This window comes from Thamnophis elegans, chromosome 1 (genome assembly GCF_009769535.1).
Source record: "Thamnophis elegans isolate rThaEle1 chromosome 1, rThaEle1.pri, whole genome shotgun sequence".
Lineage (NCBI taxonomy): Eukaryota > Metazoa > Chordata > Lepidosauria > Squamata > Colubridae > Thamnophis > Thamnophis elegans.
In genome coordinates this window covers 122,674,234-122,698,862 of record NC_045541.1, presented here as the reverse complement: position 1 = coordinate 122,698,862, position 24,629 = coordinate 122,674,234, and the positions used below count along the sequence as shown (strand labels likewise).

Genomic DNA, 24,629 nt, shown 5'->3' with positions numbered 1-24,629 from the left:
TCTATTTTAAACTTGATCAAATTACACCCACTTTATATTCCTGCCTTTTAATCAATTTAATCATTAATCCCTTTAAATAGTGTCCCACAACTTGCTTTAATTTCATTTCTTTCTTTGTCTATTGTCACAAAATCTTTCAAAATGAACAGGTCTCCTTTATAAATCCAGTATAAAAGTTATCCAAGTCCTTTTTTTGTTTTGCTATTTTAATTATTAAGATATCAATCAGTTTCATTTGGATATCATTTTCTCTATTGTTCTTGTCACTTTTCAATCAACTTTTAGATCAGTCTCAGCCTTGTCTGGTAAACTATGTTCCTCTTCCAAAACCTATTAAATACAGTATATCTATAATGGCAGACACTTTAAGATTAATTTCCAGATCCACTGCTCACAAATATATTCCATTACGTCTGATGTTAAAGTATTTTGATCCATTCTGGGTTAGTAAATTCAACATTAAGTGTTCTTCTCCTTTAATAGTAATCTTTAATCTTGGTTCCCTTTAGTATCCAATATTCAAATTTCCATTCTATCATATTTTCTTTTAAAAATTCAAAGCAACTGCATTTTCCCATGGGAAGAATTCTGGTGATCAATTCCAAAATCCTATTTAAAATCCATCTAGAAATTTAGTCCACTTGTAACTTTCCAAAATCAACTTCTAATCACCTTTTTGCTCTTTATTAAAAGAAAAAGTATTTTAATGTCCTTAAATGTATGTTTAAAATTTATTTCCCGAAGGATTAAAGATAATTCACCTGGAGAGTTAAATAAAATTTATTGATCAAAAGAGTCTTAATAATTGAAAAGCAGTTAAAGGGCAATTTACAGAAGTGATTGAGAAATGAGGGTGGGAAGAACTTTGTATTTGTAAGAGTACATTATGGCTGTGAGCTTGGTAGAACCCTTCAACTCTCAGTTCTTCAAAACCTCATGAGTTCCTGTAGTTTACTCATGAGGAGCAGTTGTCTGGCGTGCAAGTGGGTGATCTCACTATCTCCCCTTTATTGGAGAGTCTTGGCCAGCCATATAGCACCTTCCTGCTGCTGATCTCATCACAATGCCCTCTCTGCTCCTTTGGAGACATTTAGTTGGCCATCAATCTTTATCAGAACCACTAATTATATCTTTGATGTTTGCCAAAAGTTTGTTGTTGGAGCAGAAACTGTTCATTGTCCACTCTCACCTCTTTAAAAGAAAATAAAGCAGCAAGATGAAAATAAGATTATTCAGTCTGAAGTAAATTAATACCAAATTGGCACTGGAGAATCTGCAGCCCAATTTGATACATCATTCTTGTTACCCTGTGGGTATAGTAGTGCTTTCTCAAAGATTACATTTGAAGGGCAAACAAGGAGCTAAAATGGAATGAATATACAAACAGGAAGAGCTCATGTTAAAGGCGTAGAAGCTCAAAGGCCTAAAAGAGGTAAAACTGCTCATATATTTTTTTAAAATCAACATTTTTTTTCTGACACAGTAAAAAATATGGAAATGAATTAAAGTAGGGGTACATTGTACACAGTAAATATTAAAAAGCTGCATAGGGTTGCCTTTTTGGTGAGAGAGGTGGCATATAAATTTAATAAAATAAATAAAAATGCTTTTTGAATCAAATACAATGTCATCACTTTTTCTTTATTCAAATAATGGAACTTGTTCACATTGCAGGCAATGTTGGCTTCAATTGAGGGCTGTTTATATATTTGGCTACATATGTCTTGGGCATTCCTGATGACTTCTCCTATCTGTTTTTACTACTTTCCAAAAAGTTTTCACATTATAATCAATGATAACTTGTGAAGCAACCCACTGAAATTAACCAGAGCTGTACTGTGATTGATTTGAAGTGAATCATGGGGAAAAAGAAATGGGTGGGGAAAAAATTAAGAATTTGAAATGTTTATATTTTTATTTCTAAATCTGTTGTCCATGGCCCCTGGGAATGGAATTTTCAATTCAATTATAAAGGAGCAGAAGAAATATAATATTAACCCACACACAACTAAAGCATCAGGATAGAATGTTTTTCTAAAAGACCAATAGGGAATTGTGTTATATTTGAATCAAGAATTAGAACATAACAGTATTTCACATCTTCCACAATTCCAGTCTGTCTAATAGCATTTGCTGGAATTAAGAAGATGCATACTCAATTTGTGCAAATCCTGATTCAATTTACTTACTTTCAATTTATTTACTTTATGTATCAGAGGGGGTAGCTCAGTGGTTAAGACGCTGAACTTGTCGATCAGTAAGGTCAGCAGTTTGGCAGTTCAAATCCAAGCGCCGCATAATGGAGTGAGCTCCAGTTACTTGTCCCAGCTTCTGCCAATCTAGCAGTTCGAAAGCATGTAAAAATGCAAGTAGAAAAAATGGGGGCCACCTTTGATGGGAAGGTAACAGCGTTCCGTGTGCCTTCAGCATTTAGTCATGCCAGCTACATGACCATGGAGATGTCTTCAGACAGCGCTGGATCTTCAGCTTTGAAACAGAGATGTGCACTGTCCCCTAGAGGTGGGAATGACTAGCAAATATGTGTGAGGGGAACCTTTACTTTTACCTATGTAACACTGGTTCATGGTAGTTTACAATACAATAGACATAACTGCATAAAACTCTATAACATAAAATTACAATTGAAAGACAAAGATAATGCAATAAAAACATACACAAATAAGGTGCATAAAACCATATTGGCATTAACAAAATTAATGAAGGTGTGACAAACATTAAAAGTACCCATGAAATAATTTCATTTTGGCAGTTTTCCTTAGCAATGGTAACAATTGGATCTTCAGAGAAAGTTTCTGCATGATGGGGGCTGCCCTGGATTAATATGAACACTCATTCAAATGAAGAGATTATATTTTTGTATGCTGAACATGAGCACATTACCAAAATTTCTGAATTAGTATTTACAGTAACATTTATATTTGTATTAACATAGAACATTACAAGAAATGCTCAGGAGGGAATTTGAGTTTTTTAAATCAGCCAATCCATTATATTGAAGAAGGTCCTTCTTTCATAAAAAAAAGTTTCATGAAACTGTAAAATTCCTTAAATAAATACATGTATTAGAAAATCAGTCAGCATACAGATATGCAGACAGTATCATATAGGTAAAAGAAAAGCAATAGATAGCAAGAGGATGTTGAACTCATGGGGTGAATCTTCTGGTATCAGGTGGAGAGGCTTGTTCAGAGCAAAACTCAATAAACTTAAGGGGCATACAATTTTAAGGCACTACAGATTTTTTTCCCTTCATTACAAAACTGCTCATAGCAATAACTGCTTCTACAGAAGTCTCCTTGTATCAGTTCTCTTCATTTTTTATTTCATGACCTCTTGCATTCTGGATTACCCCCTCCCCCCCCACTAACCAGTTGGAATCCAGTTCACATCCCATTTGCTCTTTCATGTTTCAACAATCCTTCCCCACCTGATCATGCAACTGCCCACCTCTGTCTATCTGCATTGGCCACCCCAGCAAAAATCTTGAATTATGGGAGTTGAAGTCCATGCACCCTAAAGTTGCTGAGCCCAACAATACTGACTTAGAGTTGTGTCTCATATTCCCATTTATCTCCTCAGGCCTCTTCTCATAGCCAAGTTTCCAAATTGAACAATTTCTGTTCTTCTGCTCTGTGCTTGTATTTGCACCCCCAGCCAGTAGCTTTTTAGATCTTTCCTTGATCTTCTGCGTGTCATTTCTTGCCTTCCTATCCTTTGGGACAGAGCACTTCATTTCTAGAGGTTCCGACCACAATTTTTGAACTGACTCCTATCTGTGTCCCAGCAGCTTCTTAATGCCTCCTCTAATCTCTCTTTAAGTTAACATTGCCAGTATCGTATTTCTTCTGTTTCTGACATCTACCAACTGCAGACCTATGAAACCTGATCCATGACACCCAAATAAGTGTCTGTATCCTCCTGGCAAGCTCTTGCCACTCTGCACCAGAATTTAAGTCCTTTACATATTTCTACATCATTATCTTCTAAGTCAGTGATGGGGAATCTTTTTCGCCTTGGGTGCCAAAAGCGCGCACACACACACACATGCTATCGCATGTGTGCACATGCCCACCCCCATAATTTAATGCCCCCTGTGCCGTGCCCCCTGCACATGAGCATGTGACAACCCTTCCCCCGCACTGCCCAATGCATGCACAGACAGTTTTCTTGTAGCATGAGGAGGGAAGGCAAAAATGGCCAACCCGCCCCCCTGGAGCCCCTCCAGACGCCAGAAACGGCCCATTTTCTGACTTCCAATGGGCCCGGTAGGTCTGTTTTTCGCCCTCCCCAGACTCCAGAGGATTTCTAGGAGCCCGGGGAGGGCGAAAAACAGTCCAATGTACAAACCGGAAGTCTTCAGTGAAGGGTGAATACCAACCAAAAATCAGCTGGCTAGCGTGTGCACGTGTGCTGGAACTGACAGGGCAATGCCTCGTGTACCCTCAGAAATGGCTCCATGGCTCCACATGTGGCATGCATGCCATAGGTTTGCCATCACAGTTCTAGATTGAATGAGTACATGCATAGAAAAATTACTCTGTGTGTGTGTGTGTGTGTGTGTGTATGTACACACACACACACACACACACACACACACATGTGTCTTGGAATCATTCTCGTGGTAACAGAGGCCAGTGGGCAAATATGAACCAAAATGAGATGAGAATGTCAACTGTTGTGAAGAAAGTGGGAAAGGCTAAGACCAATTAGCTGTTTTCTTCTTCCAAATAAATTATGTTTTTGATGCAAGGTGGGTGGCAAATAAAATTCACAATCGTAATAAAAAGGTCTTCTGTCACCAATTATCTGATTATCTGAGTAAATGAGTCACTTACTGGACAAAAATGTTTAAAGATAGGGGGCAAATAAAGCACCTTTGTTTTTGTGATAGACTATTTCATGACTGCTTTTGTAAATCCAGGAGAATATAATTTGGCCAAAATTAAAGGGTTTGGGGATGGGCTTCATAGATGTATTGCAAATCCCTAAGATTGGAACTTGGATCCATACCCACATTTGAATCAGGGCAAATCTCTTCCCCAGATTAACCATTCATGTTCTTTGCTTTTTTGAATAGTGTTATAAATCATTTCAATACTTGCTCTCCCCCCCCCCAAAAAAAACCCGCAATGCTCATGCATTTTTTAGGGTGAGACTTATAAGAATCAGTGATCAAGTTAAAAGAGAAAACTATTTTCAGATCATGTCTATGAAGAGTGGTTTGTCAACTCAATGATTTTAAGAAAGAATCTACATTGTATATACAACCACATACTTTTAGTAACTTTGAAGCCTTTTCCTTTAAGGCAAGAAAAAGTTAAGAAGGGCAATTTGTTACAATGCTGAAAGTTACACTGCTTTATTGCAAAACAATCCATATATCTCTTCTATAGATTGCTTACAGGCTGAATTTATTTACATATTTCCAATGCAAATGTGTCCTCATTTTTTTTAGCTGACTGTCAACTTCCATAGTTTCAGTACAGAAATGTCTTTTTAGATGGCTTTCAGCCCTTCCACACCTTTCTTTATATATATATAAAAATCTAGTTATTTGCCTATGAGGAAAACAGCTGAACTCTGCAAGAATTAAAATATTATAACCTCAGGTATTTCTATAGTTGAGATAAGAAAAAAATATCTCCATTTTCCTACAGATTGTAACCAGGATAGACTAACATGTATGGGAGGCATGAACCACTGCCCCCTTGTTATTGTTTTCATGAATATCTATGTTTTTGTGACTTGTCAGAGGAAAGCAAAATGTCTGAATTAAGATTTCTCCAATTTAATATCTTACAAATTGCTTTATTTGAATTTGCAAAACTCTTCATATTCATGGTCACATGGGGCAGGAGAACAAATGATAACCCATGGAACATGACATCATCTGTTACTGCATAACCAGAGATAGTCCTCAATTTACACCCACTTGTTCAACAACCATTCAAGGCTACAGTGGTACTAAGTGAGGAGACATATGAGCAGTCCTCATCACTGTGATTGTTGCAGTATCCCATGGACATGAGATCACCATTGGTGACCTTTACTATGACTTCTGACAAGTAATGTCAATGGGGAAGCTGGCAGGAGATTGAAAATGCTGAACACATGACATCATTCTTAATGACCTTATGGCAGGGCTGTCAAACTTGCATCATGCCAACGTCATGCACTGGCCATGCACTGGCCATGCCCACACCCATGTGGAAGTTCATGATGTTTCCTAGCCCAGTAATGAAACACCTACTGAAAATAAACAAGCTCAACAACACCAAAACCCAACATACATTCTCTACTATTGGAACACCAGGCGAAGTGTTTGTTTACACCATTTTGCATTACTTTTCAGATAAACTCTGTGGACCATATGGATTTGGAAAATGTAGGTAACCTTTCAAGTTATCTCCCATTTACTCCCTATCATATATATTTTTAAAAGGAACAAACCTTCAGCTCCTGGTCTTTCCTCAAGTTCATTAGCTGAATGAAAGACCAGGTTTGCCAAATAGCAAGGGCTGAGTTATGTTATTTATCCCCAGTAAAGAAAGTACCTTTGTGCTTGAGTTAAAATTAGACTGGCTATTTTTATCTTTATTACATTCTCTTGTTTGTCTCTGCCTCACAGCAAACTGAATAGCATCACCAGAATGCACGAACTACACAGACTATCCAGAGGCCACAATTATTGAAATGGTAGGAAGTTTCATTGAGCAGAGACTCACTTCCATGTGCATAGGTGTAGTAGAAAGGTTAAAACATTTTCTAGTTGGCTTCAGCTCCTGGTAGGAACTTTCTCTGCTGCGTATGTTGCACAGGGAAATATTTGGGTGACTTTTGCTTAGGTTCAAGCTGAGAATAAGCTGGAAATATTGCTACAAGATGGGAAACATGGTGCAATAGGCATCCTAGGAAAAGATATCCGCCTTCCTGTACTTTTGACCTGTATGTGCCTTTTGGTAACATTTCCTTTTTTCTTAGCAATGAACCAAATTCCAAAGACTATTCTGAACCACTTGAATTGAATAAAATTAATATTTCATCAGGGATCTATCTGAGGAAAGATAAGTATTCAGTGTTTTTTTACTTGTAATAATCAGCAGCACAGGACTATTCTCTGTGGCTATTCCAGAATCTATTAAATTAGAACTTGAGTAGTTTGCCCTTGTGAAGTGTGGGGGGGGGGGTATCATAGGTGTACACAGGTAACATAGTTTTAATACAGGGGTGTCAAACTTGCATCATAATGGCATCATCACGTGACATATTGCGACTTTTCTCCCCTTCACTAAACCAGGCATGGGTGTGGCCACCGCATGATGCATCCGGCCGGTGGGCCTTGAGTTTGACATCCCTGTCTTAATAAGTAAGTAACTGGATAGCTGTAACCAGGCTTACACTTATGCATAAAAAAGTGGTTAAGTGAACTTAGTGAGCTTAGGTACTGTGTAAACCCAGTCTTGTAATTTATTTACAATCCAATGCAACTGAGTAAACAACTATGGTTAAGGGATCATGAATAAATTTGCCATGCAACTCAGATAGGGACAGATAAGTGAAATATAATATTTTATCATCTTCATTCCAATGAAAAGTTTTTGAACATTCAAGTTTACACAATGATGCCTGAACTTGAACCAATCTAAAAAAAGGATGGTGTTTTCTTTTTTAAAAAAATACTGATTTCCTTTAGTTCAACATGCCTATTCTTGTTCATAGTGTGAAATGAAAACTCCTGGATTTAACTATGTAATGGTATGAGATTACACTGAGCAAAAAGAATTTCTCACTGTTTGTTCCAGACAGATTAACTTGAAGTTTCATCTTTCCATTATTTACCTTCAAAGTGTTTTTAAAAAATGGTATGTGGAAGGATCGATGATGGATTGATGACATCAGCAAGTATTGTGAGCCCAATTGGCAAAAGAAAACCCAGCACTGTATAGGTTGGAAACATGCAGAAGAGGCCTTCATCCTGCAGTGGATAGAAAATGGATGATGATGATGATGATGATGATGATGATGATGATGATGATGATGATGATTTTTTAAAATACCATCAATTGGCTTGATGTAACTAGGGGAGAGATACACAAAAAGAGGACATAGAACACAAGGGGGCTATATGGTATCACTGATGCTTCAAATATCATCACTGTCATCATCATTCTAGCCATTGTGTATCCACTGCAGGATGAAGACCTCTTCTGCATGTTTCCAACCAATATGGTCTGGAACGTTTCTTTGCCAGTTGGGCTTGCAATACTTGCTGATATTGTTGCTCCATCTTGTTTTAGGTGTCTTTTGTGGATGCTTTTAATCAAGTGGAATCCATTCTACGATACCTTAGTCCACCTACCATCAGTTCTATTTTCTGCCCATTTCAATTCTTTTACTCTCTTGATGGCATCATATATTTTAGTTTGTTCTCTAATCCATGTGCAGGTCTTTTTATCTTGTCTTGTGTTGCCGAACATATATCTTTCCATGGCTCTTTGCATCACTCATAGTTTTTGTATTGATTGTGAGGTCCATGTTTAGCTGGCATATGTTAGAGCAGGTAGCACACACTGCTCAAAAAATTTTCCCTTCAGGCATAGGTTGTTGTTGAGAATTATGCTTAATTTGCCAAATGCCTACCAGCCACAATTTCCTTTTGAGATCCATTGAAATCCATTGGCCAAGGGATATGTAGTAGTCTACTACATCTAGTTCTTCTCCAGATATTAAAAAAACCCTTACTTTTTTTGCTGAATTTATTAAAATAACCTGGCTGTTTTTCAGGTTTCATTTGAAGCCAAATGGTTCTCCTGCTTTATGCAGCTCTTGTATGTGTCTTTGTAACTCTTCCGGGACTTGTGAGAAGATAACAACATCATCTGCAAATCTTATGTGTCATAAAACAGACTACTTTCCTATAAATCCATGTATTTGATGAGACTGCTTTCAAAAACTCTTTCTGTAAAGTTATGCAGGCAAATACAAAAGGATGCTTTTCAATGTTAGCAAGGGAACTAAGATGCAAATCTCCAGTCTATCCCTGGACGGTAACAGGGGTTAGCTAAAATTGAGTGGTTTAAAAGTTTGATGAATAAACACAATTCATGAGTGGAGACAATGAATTAAATGTTTTCTCACTAGTCACTAAATAAAGGAATAGAGATCTGTGATTTTTAAGGATTGTGTTCATGGAACATTCTCAATTTTTTTGCTAATTTAACTGATTTTATGAATTTGCAGTATTTTTAAACTCTAGTGGTCTAAGGAAAAAGTAATAGTCATTCCTGTCTGTATATTTTACTTACATTAATACTACTGTTTTTTTTTAATATACTATCATCAGGTATATTTTTTATTTTAAAAAAATCAGACTACATAACATATTTACGTTGCAAATCCCAGATCTTGTTTATTTATAAAGCAATAAATATTCAAAGAAGCATAATAAATTGCACGGGCACGTGTAAACAAACTGTACATTATAACCGAACCTAGTTCAGGAAGGATTACCAGGGGGAAAAAATACTTCAAGAAGCACATCATCCTGAGTGGGTAATTTGTGGCAAAGGGTATGAGAAGATGCTTAGAAACACTTGCGGTGGACAATGGATGGACCAGCCTCATCGTACTCCTGTTTGCTGATCCACATCTGCTGGAAGGTTGAAAGAGATGCCAAGATAGAGCCTCCAATCCAGACCGAGTACTTTCGCTCAGGGGGGGCAATGATCTAAATGGGGAAAATAAGCAAGAGGTTTCTTTCAGAAGGAGCTGTATCAACCTAGGTTTCTAGGCAACACGATTTTGTTTAAATTGTTTCTAATAACAATGACTTCTTAATAGTGAGACATCAATGCACAAATTGTACTAAAAATTCTACCTCTGAATTCTGACTTGGGTAGAGAAATTATGGTGAAATTGGTGAAAAAAAGAGTATGCATTGTTTATTTGAGTTGGCAAAGCAAAATATAGGAGGTGTTTAGTTACTTTTGTTTATTACCAAATGGCCTGATAGGGTTTTCTTTTTTAGGAAGTAGAAAGAGAAAATCTTCCCTTCCAATAAATATATTCTTTAAAATTGAAACTTTATCCATTTCTAAGGCCATGTAAAAGAGCATTGCTCAATTAAACAGTTTTAACCCTAGAGAAATGCCTATGGAGATTCTCAGTCATCCAGGTCATGGTTGTCCCAAAGGTGCTTTTTTTTCAAGAGGCAACTGGACTTTCTGGTTTTTCTTTGAAGATGTTTCACTTCTCATCCAAGAAGCTTCTTCAGCTCTGACTGGATAGTGGGGAATGGAAAGTATGTGGAAAGGAGTATAAATAAAGCCATTCCCCACTATCCAGTTGGAGCTGAAGAAGCTTCGGGGATGAGAAGCAAACCATCTTCAAAGAAAAACTAGAAAGTCCTGTTGCCTCTCACAAAAAGCACCTTTGGGACAATCCTAGAGAAGCATTGGCCATAGATTTTATTGAACCTTTAGTAACCTTACAAAGTTACTTCAATCTTTTCAAGAGGACACTTTGAAGGGATTTGGAAGTCTGATATATGAAACAAATTTCACACCTTAATTTTCATTGTGCTGGGAGCCAAAGCAGTGATTTCTTTCTGCATACGATCAGCAATGCCAGGGTACATAGTAGTACCACCAGAGAGTACGTTGTTGGCATACAGATCTTTACGGATGTCAATATCACACTTCATTATGCTGTTATAGGTAGTTTCATGAATGCCAGCAGATTCCATACCTTAGAAAGAAATGAATATTGATAGGCTATTGACCGATGAAGTATAGAGGAAGCACAACATTTAAGCATTATTAATAGCAGAAAGCTATAAGAAAAAAAAGTAAAAATAAAAAAAATCATTTATCAAATAAGAATTTTCTATAAAAATAGAAGGTGGAATTAAAACATTAGGTCTGGGCAAGCCTCACACATATAACCATATGGAATTCCTGGACTCGTTTTCTGTAGGTTATACATGGCTCTCTTTTTTTGTAATTGAAGAAAAGTGATTACATATTTTTACCACTTGAAAGCAGGATGCACATGTAATATAAGTCCTAAGAAGGCATGCCATTATTAACAGGCAAATATCTTACAAACTGACAACTTGCATATGAGAACACTGAGAGGCAATGAACGTTAGCACATGTGCTTGAATAAGAAAAAAAGGTCAAGACTGCATTTAGGAAGGCAAAAAATATTGTTGGAGGTATGAACAGAAGCTTAGCACTGAAGATAAGAAAAACTTACACCAGAAATACAAATTCAAGGGTTACATTCCAATGTATTAGTTGACAGGTGGCATCTTAAAGTGAACTGAAATTAGATCCATAACAAGGCAACAGCTGATGAACAACTGCTCCTAAATCCACAAGGCTGTATTATAAAGATTTGATGCATCATCAGTTGCAAAGGGAAATTACTTTTTCTATCATGACTAAAATTGGTCTCAAAGACTATGAATCTACATTTGCTTTTCTTCCCCTTGAACTGTGGCCTGTTAAGCGATCACAGGCTGCAACTCCAAGGCATCTTACCTGATTTTATATAAATGTATATAAATTAACCTTCTAAAATGTACTACAATGAAAGAAAATTAAAAAAATAAACCAAAAATAAAAAAATACATGTATCAAAGCCACAGTGCCATAATAAATGCCCATCTTTTTTTTAAAAAAAAAAAAAAGATATTCAGCTTCACTTTGAGATTAACAACATAATGGCTCTGACACAGTCAAGACTGCCATTCTAAATTCAACACTGTGGAAGGATTTAAAAAAAAAATTAGCCCTTTAGGCACATTTATGCAAGGCTAGAATTCTTCTCTTGAATATAGTCAAGGTTAAACTGCCAAACCAAACTTTATACACCTTCATACCCAAGGCAGTGTGATTGTTCATGGTCATTTGTACCACAAAAGGAAAGCAATTTGTGCCTTTGGCAGACATTCCTGGCCTATGTATTAATTTATGGTAATAGTCACATTGTATGTTGAAGTAGAGAGATGGCCAGAGATAAAGATGTGCCCAAGAATTAAACACTTTATATTTTTTTTATTTTGCAGGTGAAGAGAATTCTCCTATTGTTGAATGAGTAATTTCAATGTGAGTAATTAATTAAGATCAGAATGAGAGTTGTTATGCTTCTGAACAACCCTTAGTTATTGGCATTGCTGCAGTAATTCCACACAGGAGGCAAATGCATTCCAAAAATAGTAACTGAATGGAGGATTTTTTTAAAAAAAATTGTTTGGCTTGATGGAATGGGAACTCTCCAGCAACAGCTGCTGGTAACCAGTTTCACTATTATATTGTTTTATGTCCCTTTATTTTAAAAATTAGAAATGTTAACCCTGTTTATCAAATTTGCAAGATGGTTTCAAAATATTACAATGACTATAAATGACCACCTTTGTGTCCAGAACAAATGTCTCTATTGCAGGTAAGAGATGCAGTGGTTCCCGGAATGAGGGGAAAGCCCTGAATTAATTGTAGTCAACAATAATATTCAAACATCCTTTCAACAGTGTGTATAATGTAGGTAGATTGGTACTCAACACAAGACTCTTAATCAGATGGACTTCTCTTCTTAGAAAGATTATCTTCTGCTTTCTTATCCTTTTGTATAGAATTACATAACCTGAGACTGCAAAGCCACTTCCAGCCAATGTCTTAAGGCCTTCCCAATATCTTAAGTCCACCACCCATAGATAAAGATTAAGGTTCCCCTCGCAATATGTGCTAGTCATTACCGACTCTAAGGGGCGGTGCTCATCTCTGTTTCAAAGCTGAAGAGCCAGCACTGTCCAAAGTCATCTGCATGGTCATGTGGCTGACATGACTAAACACCAAAGGTGCACGGAATGATGTTACCTTCCCACCAAAGGTGGTCCCTATTTTTCTACTTGCATTTTTATGAGCTTTCCAACTGCTAGGTTGGCAGAAGCTGGGACAAGTAACGGGAGCTCACTCCATTACGTGGCAGTAGGGATTTGAACCACCAAATTGCTCACCTTTCTGATCGACAAGCTCAGCATCTTAGTCACTGAGCCACTGTGTCCCTTTTAACACCCATATATAGTCCCTCCAAAAGTTATTTCAAAATATTTCTTAATGTTGCTGGAGGAGAAAGTGGTTTATATGCAAGTATTTCTTTGAGCTGTATTTGTTTAAATTTAATTTAATTTCTGCCCTTTTCTTTTATTTGTTGCAGTGTGGCTCCCACTAATAGTTTAGCATTGTCATCAGCCCAGAAGAGAATATGCATTTTGAGAGATATTACTACTAATTTCGATTATTTGCAAAATGTTTTATCTTTTTGCATTTTGCATCCTTTTAATTTTATATTTCCTTTAGAGTTTACTGCACAGAGAAGCAATTCAGCCAGCAGCCAGTTAAGCCAGCCAGTAACTTCAAGCTAAAGCTTCCACGTAAAAGAATTCCTTACCAATAAAAGATGGCTGGAAAAGGGTTTCTGGACAGCGGAAACGCTCATTCCCAATTGTGATGACCTGCCCATCAGGCAACTCATAACTTTTCTCTAGAGAAGAGGAAGAGGCTGCTGTAGCCATTTCATTCTCAAAGTCCAGAGCAACATAGCATAATTTCTCCTTAATGTCACGGACAATCTCACGTTCAGCTGTAAAGACAAAACCAAAAATGTATAAAAAGAAGAAAAAGATAGAGGCTAAAAAGAATGCAAGCAAAATTGAAGTTAAAAATCCTGTCCCCATAGTTCAGTTTGGTCATTATTATTTCCATATATCCTCAAATAATTTTTACAGGATGCTTAGAAATAGGATCAAACACAAGAGTTTCACCGTATCTGATGATGGGAGGAAAATATGGAGATATAGCAATAGCATTTAGATTTATATACTGCTTTACAGTGCTTTACAGCACTATCTAAGCAGTTTACAGAGTCAGGATATTACCCCCAACAATTTGGCTCCTCATTTTATCCACCTCAGGAGGATGTAAGGTTGAGTCAACCTTGAGCCTGGTGAGATTTGAACTGCCAAATTGCAGTCAGTCAGCAGAAGTAGCCTGCAGTACTGCACTCTAACCACTGTGCCACCATGGCTCATAGAGATTATGTAGAAGAAATAATGTATCTAGATCCCACACAACTTTTTAGTTTGATACGACACTGAAAATTCCATTGCTGAGCTTATGTTATAGTTGAGTAAGCTTATAGTTGAGCTTACTCAACTATAGTATATCAACAGTAGCTTTCTGAATTCACTTATGAGGCATAAACAGTGATCAAAGCACATTTCAACTGTAATTACCTGTTGTTACAAAGGAATAACCACGTTCTGTCAGAATCTTCATGAGGTAGTCAGTCAGATCCCTGCCAGCCAGATCCAGACGCATAATAGCATGGGGAAGAGCATAACCTTCATAGATAGGGACATTGTGTGTGACTCCATCCCCTGAATCAAGGACAATACCTGTAAAATAGAAAAGCCCAAGTTGTTATAATGCCAGCATTTTTTAAATGACATGTTCTTGCACATGTCATGCAACGTCTCCAGATGCAGGTTAGGAGAACAGAAAAATACACAAAGAGAATGTGCAATTAAAGTCTGGTGTGACAAATGAGCATGAAACATAACCTTCCTCAGTTAGTAATTCTCAGTATCTTACAAGTTGAAATGCCAAAGGGAATATTTTCTTAACTTCAGCCAACTGTAGACCTTCCTTGAACCAATTTTGGTTCAAAATGGCTTCACTGGGTTAGTCTTCCTTTCATATTTATAACATCCTATTGCAGGTTGATAATGCCACATTTAAATAAACAAAGAACTTAGCTAAACAGCCAGTTTGGGTCATTCAGCTGTATCTAAACTAGTTGTTTCTAATATGGGGATACACTCTTAAATTTGTCTATTATAGATGATAATTCTCCTTATGTTTCCGTGTTTTTTGCATTCTGTGGTCCTTGAGATATATTCAGCAGTGGTGCTTGTTTTCATGGTCTCACCACATCATTCTGCTATATCTAAATGTCTAGTATCATAAAAGTAGAACCAACTGCCTGAATCCCTCCTACTAGGACATCTGCTTTGATCTCAGCTGGATCTATTAGACTATAGACCTATACGGTAAGAAAATGGGATGATGACAGTCACACTAGATCATCAACAGCATTTGAGTATATTTATTGGCAACATCTGTTGAACTTGGTTGATCCCTCAAAGCTAAGTAGGATCAGACAGGTTAGTGCATAGCTGGGAAACCACCATAAGGTTTTAACACTATGCACTGGGAAGTAAAATCATCATCATCATCATCATCAATCTGAAATAAAGCAATAGCAAATAATGTCCATGCTACTATTACCAAGAACACTAATTGTCCATATGCATCAAAACCTAAGTTCAGTTTGAGGGAAACTTTGCCTTTTGATTCAGCTCAACAATGGTTTGACTATAAAGGTTTCAAAGAGATTCCTGGCACTAATTAACCCAATTTATTGGCAGTCTCCAATATGTTAAAAGACAGGCTTCCTTAACCTGAGTTAAAGTTGAAAGGATTTAAATTTCCAGACTTCTCCAGCCACCATGGCTTTTTCGTGAGAATTCTGATTTGAAAATTCACAAATCTACAAGAGACCTAGGTGGGAAGAGGTGTTATGAGAACCAAACAGCATAAGATCATGTAGGATCAATACCTACTTCAGATGCTGATATCTTAATATGTAAAGGACAATGATTTATATAAGTGTTTCAAATATGGTAAACCAGTGGGGATTATTTTCTGTAGAGATTCTCAGTCATCTAGATCATGGTTGTCCCAAAGGTGCTTTTTCAGAAGGCAACTGGACTTCCTTGTTTTTTCTTTGAAGACATTTCGCTCCTCATCCAAGAAGCTTCTTAAGCTCTGGCAGGATAGTGGGGAATGGAAGGATTTATATTTCTTGCAGACACCTGGTGATTTACATCTTTTTGGAATGTCATTGAAGCACTTAGAGGTGTATCTGTGTCCTCAGGGTCACCTGAGTGGTGCTCCTGGTTCCTGTAGACTGCGATTTTTTCCTCTGGAAATCCATTCCTACTCCCACACCATTCAAAGGGTGTTCATCCCAAATTGTATAGCTAAAAATCTGTAGAGATTCTCAATCATCCAGGTCATGACTGTCCCAAAGATAATTTTTCAGGAGGCAACTGGACTTTCTTGTTTTTTCTTTGAATACGTTTAGCTTCTCATTCAAGAAGCTGAAGAAGCTTCTTGGATGAGAAGTGAAACGTCTTTTAAAAAAACCAAAGTCCAGTTGTCTCCTGAAAAAGCACTTTGGGGACAGTGTTTTTTTTATATTTTCAAGAGGAGGAAGCATGTATTTGGGATAGAGGTGTAATCTTCTTTATTTTAGATTCTGAATACAGAAATAGGAAATATTATTTTTCCAAACTGTAGGAAAATAGCAGAGAAGTGGGCTTGTATCTATTATAGCTTTATATGAAAATACCTGCTAGGTGCAATAATTGCCCATGTTATACATATCACAATTACACTTCTGATTCAGTAAAGTCTGCCATTCCTTTCATGTATAAATTACGATTACAATTTCTACTTAATGCTGTTCTCAGTGGTAGGCAAGCAGTGTTCATTAAAAGATTATGCCTTTCCTCTTAAGATAACTTTTAAATATGAATATATTTGAGCCGCCACTATGGTGATTATCTGTTCCAGTATTCAGACTGTCTAAGGCATCAGTTTCTCAAAAGTGAGTGTCACTGTAATCATTATAATATCCAAGGGAATTTGCAGGAAATGAAGAAAAGCTAATTGTTTGAGGCAATTAAACTTCCAAGAGTTGTATCATTTAAAAAACATTAAATAGTACCACCATGTCACAATCACCTGTGAGAATGCTAAAATCTGAAATTTTACATTTTTGTTTTGAATTTAATTTTGCATTATACAGATGTCATCTGGCAAGTTGACTCCCTCAGGCATTTTTCTAACCCATTCGTTAAATGAAGAAATATGGTTCCCTTCATGAAATGGATTGAAATTCTGTCCATTAGGGAAAGCTGCTTCAAATAATGAAATGAACTGGTTTGGCATCTCAGAGACAGTGCCACTTAAGGGATATAGAGCATATAAACAGGTAGTCCTCAACTTACGAACACAACTGAGCCCAACATTTATGTTGCTGAGTGAGACATTTAAATGAGCTTTTGCCCCATTTTACCACCTTACTTGCCATAGCTGTTAAGCAAATCACTGCAATTTTTAAGCCAGTAATATGATTGTTAATTGAATCTGGCTTCCCCATTGACTTTGCCTGTCAGGAGGTCACAAAAGAGGACCGCGTGACCTTGGGACATTACAAATGTCATAAACACGAGTCAGTTGCCAAACATCTGGATTTTGATCACACAACTATGGGGATGCTGCAATGGTTATAAGTGTGAAAAATGGCCATAAGCCACTTTTTCCAGTGCCATTGTAACTTCGAACTTTGGTCACAAAACAAAATGTTGTAGGGCAAGGACTAGCTGTTACATTAGGCAACCTCATGCCTTTCAGTGACTTTTGAATTTAAAAGTCAGCTCCACCCAACGTGGCCAACACTACAGGATTTGTAGTTGTAGTCTGAAAAAAGAAAGAGAAGGGAGACCAGCATGGTATCTGTGCCTAATATAAGCATTTACTAGATCAGGAAAAAAAATCTGGTGAGGAAAACAATTAACTTATTATTTTACCTGTAGTACGTCCAGAAGCATAGAGGGAGAGAACAGCTTGGATTGCCACATACATGGCAGGCACATTGAAGGTCTCAAACATAATTTGGGTCATCTTCTCACGGTTGGCTTTGGGATTCAGAGGAGCTTCTGTCAGCAGGGTGGGATGTTCTTCAGGGGCAACACGCAGTTCATTATAGAAAGTATGGTGCCAGATTTTTTCCATGTCATCCCAATTAGTAATTATTCCGTGTTCAATGGGGTATTTCAAAGTCAGAATACCTCTCTTGCTCTGTGCTTCATCACCCACATAGGAGTCTTTCTGGCCCATACCAACCATAACACCCTAAAGGCAGAAGGGACATGAAAAACAATACCCTGGAGTCAGAAATCTGATGCCGCCATCTTTCCCCACCAAACACCCTCCGTGTGTGTTTGCACTTTAATAATAACTTCTCACCAGTGTAGGTGTTGAATTCTAATACCTCTAGGAGTGTGAAGCTGGGAAATTGTAAATACACTACATGAAATCAGCTCCTTGAATTTAACACTCAACTTAATGTACATAAAGGTTTTATTCTTTTGGCTGGCCATTAAACATATGTAACATAAGGATAAAGTAGCACTGTGTGGCATAATATGATAGATTTCTCCTTACTTTCTCAAACAAACAAAAAACAAAAACAGGCCTCTGCAGTTCCAAACCAATGACATCAGCATTCCTTCTTTCACTCAAAATCTGATACCTGCAGCACTTACTAGTAATTTATTCAGTCTGCAACCTTCAACTTCAGAAATATTCTCAAACCACCCCCCTTAACCCATTGATTTTGGCAAGTGGGTTTTACGGACTCAGCAATGCAGACTCACTTCTAAATCCCGAATTTGTATTCACTAACTTTGAAGCCTGTGAGATTTTTTGATTAGCTCTTATAAAGGTATTGCTCCAATATAACATTTGGGTTTTCCCTTTATGTGAAAGAGTGCAGTTAGGGCTGCGTGTATGTGTTCTTAAATTACATTTCCAACAAGAAAAAAATGTATTGGGGTTAAATTACCACAATATTGCAATTTCTGCTCCAAAAGGTGTAGCATCGCAAGAGATCCTAAGCTCTATTTATGTGACCAAATAACCTGAGGCAGACACTTTTCTCCAAGAAAAACACCAATTACAATACTGTATTAATAAGAAAATAAAAACAGTTTAAGAAATGTTTGGTTTTTTTTAGGGAGGATTGGGATTTGCTTGCTAGTGAAGTTCACGTTTATAATTTTGAGAAAAGGTGGGAAGGAAAAAAGAATGTGGCAAAAGTACTATGGAACAAGGGGGGAAGCACAGAGGAAAGATACAGCAGATTCAAAAAGAAAAAGGAGAGGATGAGAAATTGCCCATGTGTGCTCCAGATGGGTCCTCCCCACAAAGAGACTACAGGACAGTGGTTTCCTGTGAATTTGAGCACTGGGAAATGATGGAATTCATCATCTTTTTTGTAGCCAGAAACTTTCAAAGGACACTAAGTTATACAATAATAGAATAGCAGAGTTGGAAGGGACCTTGGAGGTCTTCCTGCCTAGTCAGGAAATCCTATACCATTTCAGACAAATGGCTATCCAACATCTTCTTAAAGACTTGCAGTGTTGGGGCATTCACAACTTCTGGAGGCAAGCTGTTCCACCGATTGATAGTTCTGTCAGGAAATTTCTCCTCAGTTCTAAGTTGCTTCTCTCCTTGATTAGTTTCCACCCATTGCTTCTTGTTCTACACTCAGGTGCCTTGGAGAATAGTTTGACTCCCTCTTCTTTGTGGCAAACCCTGAGATATTGGAATGCTGTTATCATGTCTCCCCTAGTCCTTCTTTTCATTAAGTTCACAAACCTCATTTTCTAATCACTTTCAGAAATTGCCCATTAACTATTTCTAACTTACTAGAGACCTTCAGAATAACAAGTTTGAAAACATGTACAGATCTGCTTTCTTTCTTAAGAAAGAATCTTAATCATGTTGAAGAATTTAAAGAATCTGAAATAAATAGCAAAAAAGTGAATATGAATTTGATTTTAAAAAGTTATAAATAAACTAAAGATCCAGATAAAATTAGAATTTTGAAACTTTTACCATAGGATTTTGGAAGTAATGATAAAGTACAATCAGCTTTTTATGGGAAATAGATCCAGTTTGTTTTTTAGAAAACATAACATAGATAAATAATTTTAAAAACCGGATATTGAAGGAGATTAAAGTGTAAAGATTTTAGATAAAGGAATGACTATATATAAACCATTTGAGCTACAGAGGTTAACTCCCTGCCTGGGAGGCAATAGAGCACAGGTTCGATTCCCAAAAACTTGGGTATGGCTAGCTGATGAGAGCTAAATAGCTTGAAATAGATCTATACTAGTCTCCCTTTATTTATTTATCAGCATAAATATAACAAATGTAACAAAAAAGGCAACAGTAAAAAATATTGGGTTTCTGTCTGGATGGACTCTTGTGAGGAGCCTAATGACAGAGAGTGGAAGTGTGACCTTCCTCCCATACTTGAAATTGAGGAGACAATGGAATCTGAGTTGGGCTGAAAAATTAGAATATTTACTGGAGCCAAACAGGATTTAAAGAAGCAAAGGAAGGAAGAAGACAAGAAATACTGTGCTTGGACCATACACTTGAATTACAGTGATTAAAACGCCTGGGCGATCTATTCCCCTTTTGCTGTTCCCGGAAGCGCCCAGAAAGCGTTACCTGGTGCCTAGGGCGGCCTACAATGGAAGGGAAGACGGCTCGAGGGGCATCGTCACCCGCGAAGCCTGCTTTCACCAAACCTGAGCCATTGTCGCACACCAGGGCGGTGGTCTCTTCGTCATCACACATCTTGGAAAGGAAAGCGGGAGCTGCAAAATACAAAACCAGCGAAGATTCACCATCTCTGGCGGCCAGGTGGAAGGGGACTCCGCCTACCGGTTAGAGTTGCCGAAGTTGGGTAAGCCCCCCCCCGCTCTCGCTCTCTCTCTCTCTCTCTCTCTCACACACACACACACACACACACACAGTCTCCTTCTCTCTCTCACACACACACACTCTTTCATTGTCACACTCACTCACTTTCTCTTTTCTCTTTCACACACACTCTCCCTCTCTCACACACACAAACACTCTCTTCCTCCCTCTCCCTCTCCCTCTCTCTCTCTCTCACACACACACAGACACACTCCCTCCCTCCCACTCCTTCTCCCTTTCCCTCAAAACCCTTTCCCCTTCGGCAGAAAGACGTTCAGGCAACGCGTATAGATTCTGAGAGGCTGCTTCTCCTGTTAGATCGCGCACTTTACAAGGATGGATCTTCCTTGGCGGTCGGGAGGTGCCTGTTTGGCTGCGCTCCCTCCATTCCCCAGTTCAAGCGTTTGCACGTGGATCTAGTTACTGTGAGGACTCCACAAGCGCGCCGCGACCTGATTTTCGCTCCGGCTGCCGCAGGTCCAAGAAGCGTCTGGCTGCGCCGCTTCAGCAACTGCCTTGCTGGGTTGCCTAACCCGCTCGAAGTCGCCGCTAACTACTGGGGTGGGGTGGGGTGGGGAACCCTCGGGCTGTGAAAGAAGTTTCCCCATTGAACCGCTCCCGCCCGCAGCCCAAGTCTTTTCCTTCGCCCTTTGAGGCACAGTGGAATCTGGCTTGTGCCTTCATACTTTGGTAGGGTCAGAACGTAAGAAATGCTTTTACCTTTTTAACGTATGCCGATTAATGTACATTCAAAGTGGTAATAAACTATTCTATTCCATTCTATTCCATTCCATTCCATCCAATCCAGGGGTAGCGGGTGGCTGCATGTTTCTTCGGACTTTTGTTTCCCATAACAAAGGGCAAAGAAACTAGGAAAACTTGGCAAATTGAGCGCCGTCCAGGGTAGACCCAGGAGGAAGAAGATCCTCGCTAAGGTGTAGGCGGTCTTCCCCACCCCCCCCGTCCGCCACACACACACACCCCCTCATAAGAGCCCAAAGAAATAGAGGGAAAACGCAGGTGGGACGGACGGGGCTTCCTCGCCTAACTTCGGGTATCGGGATCTACTGGGTGGAAACCCCGAGCCAACCGAGATGCGCGAAAGGATTGTGGAGAGTTGAGGTATCTGCTCCTTTAGCGCCACCGGACGACTTCACTTTGGCTACTCTGAATGCTTCTGGGGGCAAGGCAGCCTCTTTGCAACCGCTCCCATGGTAGACCCGATTTGCAACGCTCCCCCACCCCCCACCTCCCATCCCGGACATTCCTCGCAGGCGCCCGCGGCGATGGGCAGAAAGCCGGGACGGTCAGCTGCGCTGTTGTTACTCACCGGCTCAACACTCTCTGCGCTGGGGGGTTGTGGAGCGCCAGCTGGGTCTTGCTCCGGGGAAGCGCCACCCATTTATACCCGGCGGAGTGGCGGTGTCGCTCTCGGGCTCCGGAGGGACCAGCCAGGCACCTTGTCCTTATTTGGTCGGCTTCACGCCATCCTGTAGCCGTGAGGCCATTAATGGAGTAAGGAAGGTAAAAAGTCACAGCCGTCCGAAACACTCGGGGCACCACAGCCCTTGTAAGGAAAGCGAAGGGGTTACATTCAGCAGGCAAAGGGGATGGCCAAATAGGGCACCCTGTTAAGAGGGGCGGTTGGGATGTGGAAAGGGTGGGGGGAGAGTCGAATCTTGCCATCCCACTTCTGGAGACAAGTTAAAAACAGGGTGTGAGTAAATGAAGGGAAGTCTGGAACTGACTTTCCCCATCATGGTAGTTTAAAGAATCTCAAAGCAAGTAGCAAGATCAATGCAAGATCCACAATGTCTGGCATGTGTCATCCTAGAGTGGCCAAGAAACAACTGGACCATCCAAACGGAACATTTCAAAGCCCAGGGATGGACTTAAATGTATTATAGATGCTTGCTGATGTCTCTTTTAAAGAGACATTCATTGTCCCTTTAAAGACTTTCATTGTCCTTCAGTCCTGCCACACCTCAGCAGCTGGTTGATTCTCCATTCCTAACTGTTCCGCAGGAAGGGACTTTAAATTAAAATTAATTTTAAAATTAAATAGTCTTGTTTATGTGTGAGGTGGCTGGGATGCTACTTCTGCTGATAAGCAACATTCTTAACATTACATCTTGTGCAATTAACCCATTAAGTATTTTTCCCCAGTCTAACCAGGGAATACCCAAGAATTTGGTATACATTATTATACTGTTCCACATATGAATCTCCTTTCATGGTGGTGAAGAGTGTCTTTCCAGCTGTGGTTCCTTACCAAGGTTAGTATCTGTGGAAGGAAAAAAATTGGAGGCAAATGGCATTCCTGTGTACTCAACTTATTTGCCTGCATGCACAAGAATATGAGATGATGTGCTGCTTTCCCCAATGGATTTCTCAGAAACTCGCAGCATCATAAGATGTATTGCAGAAAAAGCAAGTCATCTCTCTCCCCTCTCCTCATTTTTAATTCAGCCACATGATCTGCAAGATGCAGAAAATTTAAAATGCACTGTGTACTATTAGCCAATTATGAAATTCTTTCTTGGGTGACTGAAAATATAGTCTACAGTCAGGGCCTATGAGGCAAAAAAAAGTGCAGAGTTCTTATGACCAACCTCCCACTAAATCTATGCAAAGGTCTACTTGTAATAGCATACAGTCTGCCTCCTTAATCAGCAGAAATTCTATTCTAACAATTTACTGCTGTAATCATGATGGGTGTGTTTAGATCTATGTGACTTTCAAGAATTTGAAAGGCACAGGTGAATTGATTCAGTTCCCCATCTGTTCTGTTTCTATTAAGTAAAGTTCACATATATGTGATAGTCGTTCCCAACTCTAAGGGGCGGTGCTTATCTCCGTTTCAAAGCCAAAGAGCCAGCATTGTCCAAAGATGTCTCCATGGTCATGTGGCCAGCATGACTAAATGGTGAAGGTGCATGGAATGCTGTTACCTTCCCACCAAAGGTGGTCCCTATTTTTTTCTACTTGCATTTTTACATGCTTTCCGAACTGCTAGTTTGGCAGAAGCTTGGACTAGTAACTGGAGCTCACTCTGCTATGCGGCACTAGATCTGAACCGCCGAACAGCCAACATTTCTGATCGACAAGCTCAGTGTCTTAGCCAATGAGCCACTGTGTCTCTGTTTCTGTTTCTATTAAATATCTGCATATGGGTGCTACTTTTCACTTCATGAATGATAGACATTCCTGACATTGTGACAATGACCCACCCAGTGAAAATATTTTTCTGACATCATGCAAACCATTAGCCAAACCTAGATACATATTTAAGAACTGGTGTAGAATCATGGTTTGGCAGCTTCCCCAATCCTCCAGATGTATTGAACTACACTTTTCATTATCAGAGCCATTATTTGGCTTTCTAGCAGGGATTGCTGGGTAATGAGTACATCTTCAGAATATTTCCAGATTAGAAATATTGTCCAGAAGTTGTATCCAATTTATTTTACTATGTTCATTATATGTTGCAATATGTTCATTAGGTTCTTATAGAAGAAAATATTTGTAACTCAGGATTGAACTGTGAAGTCCAGAGTTGGTATTCAGCAGGTTCTGGCCAGTTCTGGAGAAGCAGTAGTGGAAATTTTCAGTAGTTTGGAGAACCGGTAAATTCCATCTCTGACTGGCCCCGCCCCCATCTATTCTCTGCCTCCCAAGTCCCAGCTGATCAGGAGGAAATGGGGATTTTGCAGTAAGCTTCCCCTGGAGTGGGGAGGGAATGGAGATTTTACAGTATGCTTCCCCTGCCATGCCCACCAAGCTATGTCCACCAAGCCATACCACACCCACCAAGCCACAGCCATAGAACCTGCAGTAAAAAAAAAAAAAATTGAATCCCACCACTGGTGGAGTCCTTGGGGTTCTCTGAGTTTGGTCACAACTAAGCTTGGTTAC

At 39.0% G+C, this 24,629-nt stretch overlaps 1 protein-coding gene across 2 annotated transcripts; it reads right to left on the bottom strand.

Moving 5' to 3' along the window:
* Window positions 1-9,604: 9,604 nt before the first annotated feature.
* On the bottom strand, window positions 9,605-20,591 carry ACTC1 (actin alpha cardiac muscle 1). Of its 2 annotated transcripts, none has more exons than XM_032230098.1 (6): window positions 20,460-20,591; window positions 17,741-18,065; window positions 14,318-14,479; window positions 13,474-13,665; window positions 10,586-10,767; window positions 9,605-9,748 (listed from the first exon to the last, which is right to left on the bottom strand). In XM_032230098.1, exons 1-6 carry the CDS (start codon window positions 20,586-20,588, stop codon window positions 9,605-9,607), a joined length of 1,134 nt encoding a protein of 377 aa, XP_032085989.1. In that variant the 5' UTR covers window positions 20,589-20,591. The 2 variants fall into 2 exon arrangements, with proteins under 2 accessions (XP_032085989.1, XP_032085981.1); XM_032230090.1 differs by having other exon boundaries at window positions 17,741-17,938; window positions 20,462-20,588.
* Window positions 20,592-24,629: the final 4,038 nt, after the last annotated feature.

Bases quoted from the DNA above. Each gene is read 5' to 3' on its own strand.
- ACTC1 (XM_032230098.1), bottom strand. From the start codon at position 20,588: ATGTGTGATGACGAAGAGACCACCGCCCTGGTGTGCGACAATGGCTCA. The intron at 18,066-20,459 runs GTAACGCTTTCT...TTCTGCCTTTAG, and splicing joins TAGGCCGCCCTAGGCACCAG to GGTGTTATGGTTGGTATGGG. The intron at 13,666-14,317 runs GTAATTACAGTT...TTGTCTTTACAG, and splicing joins TTATTCCTTTGTAACAACAG to CTGAACGTGAGATTGTCCGT.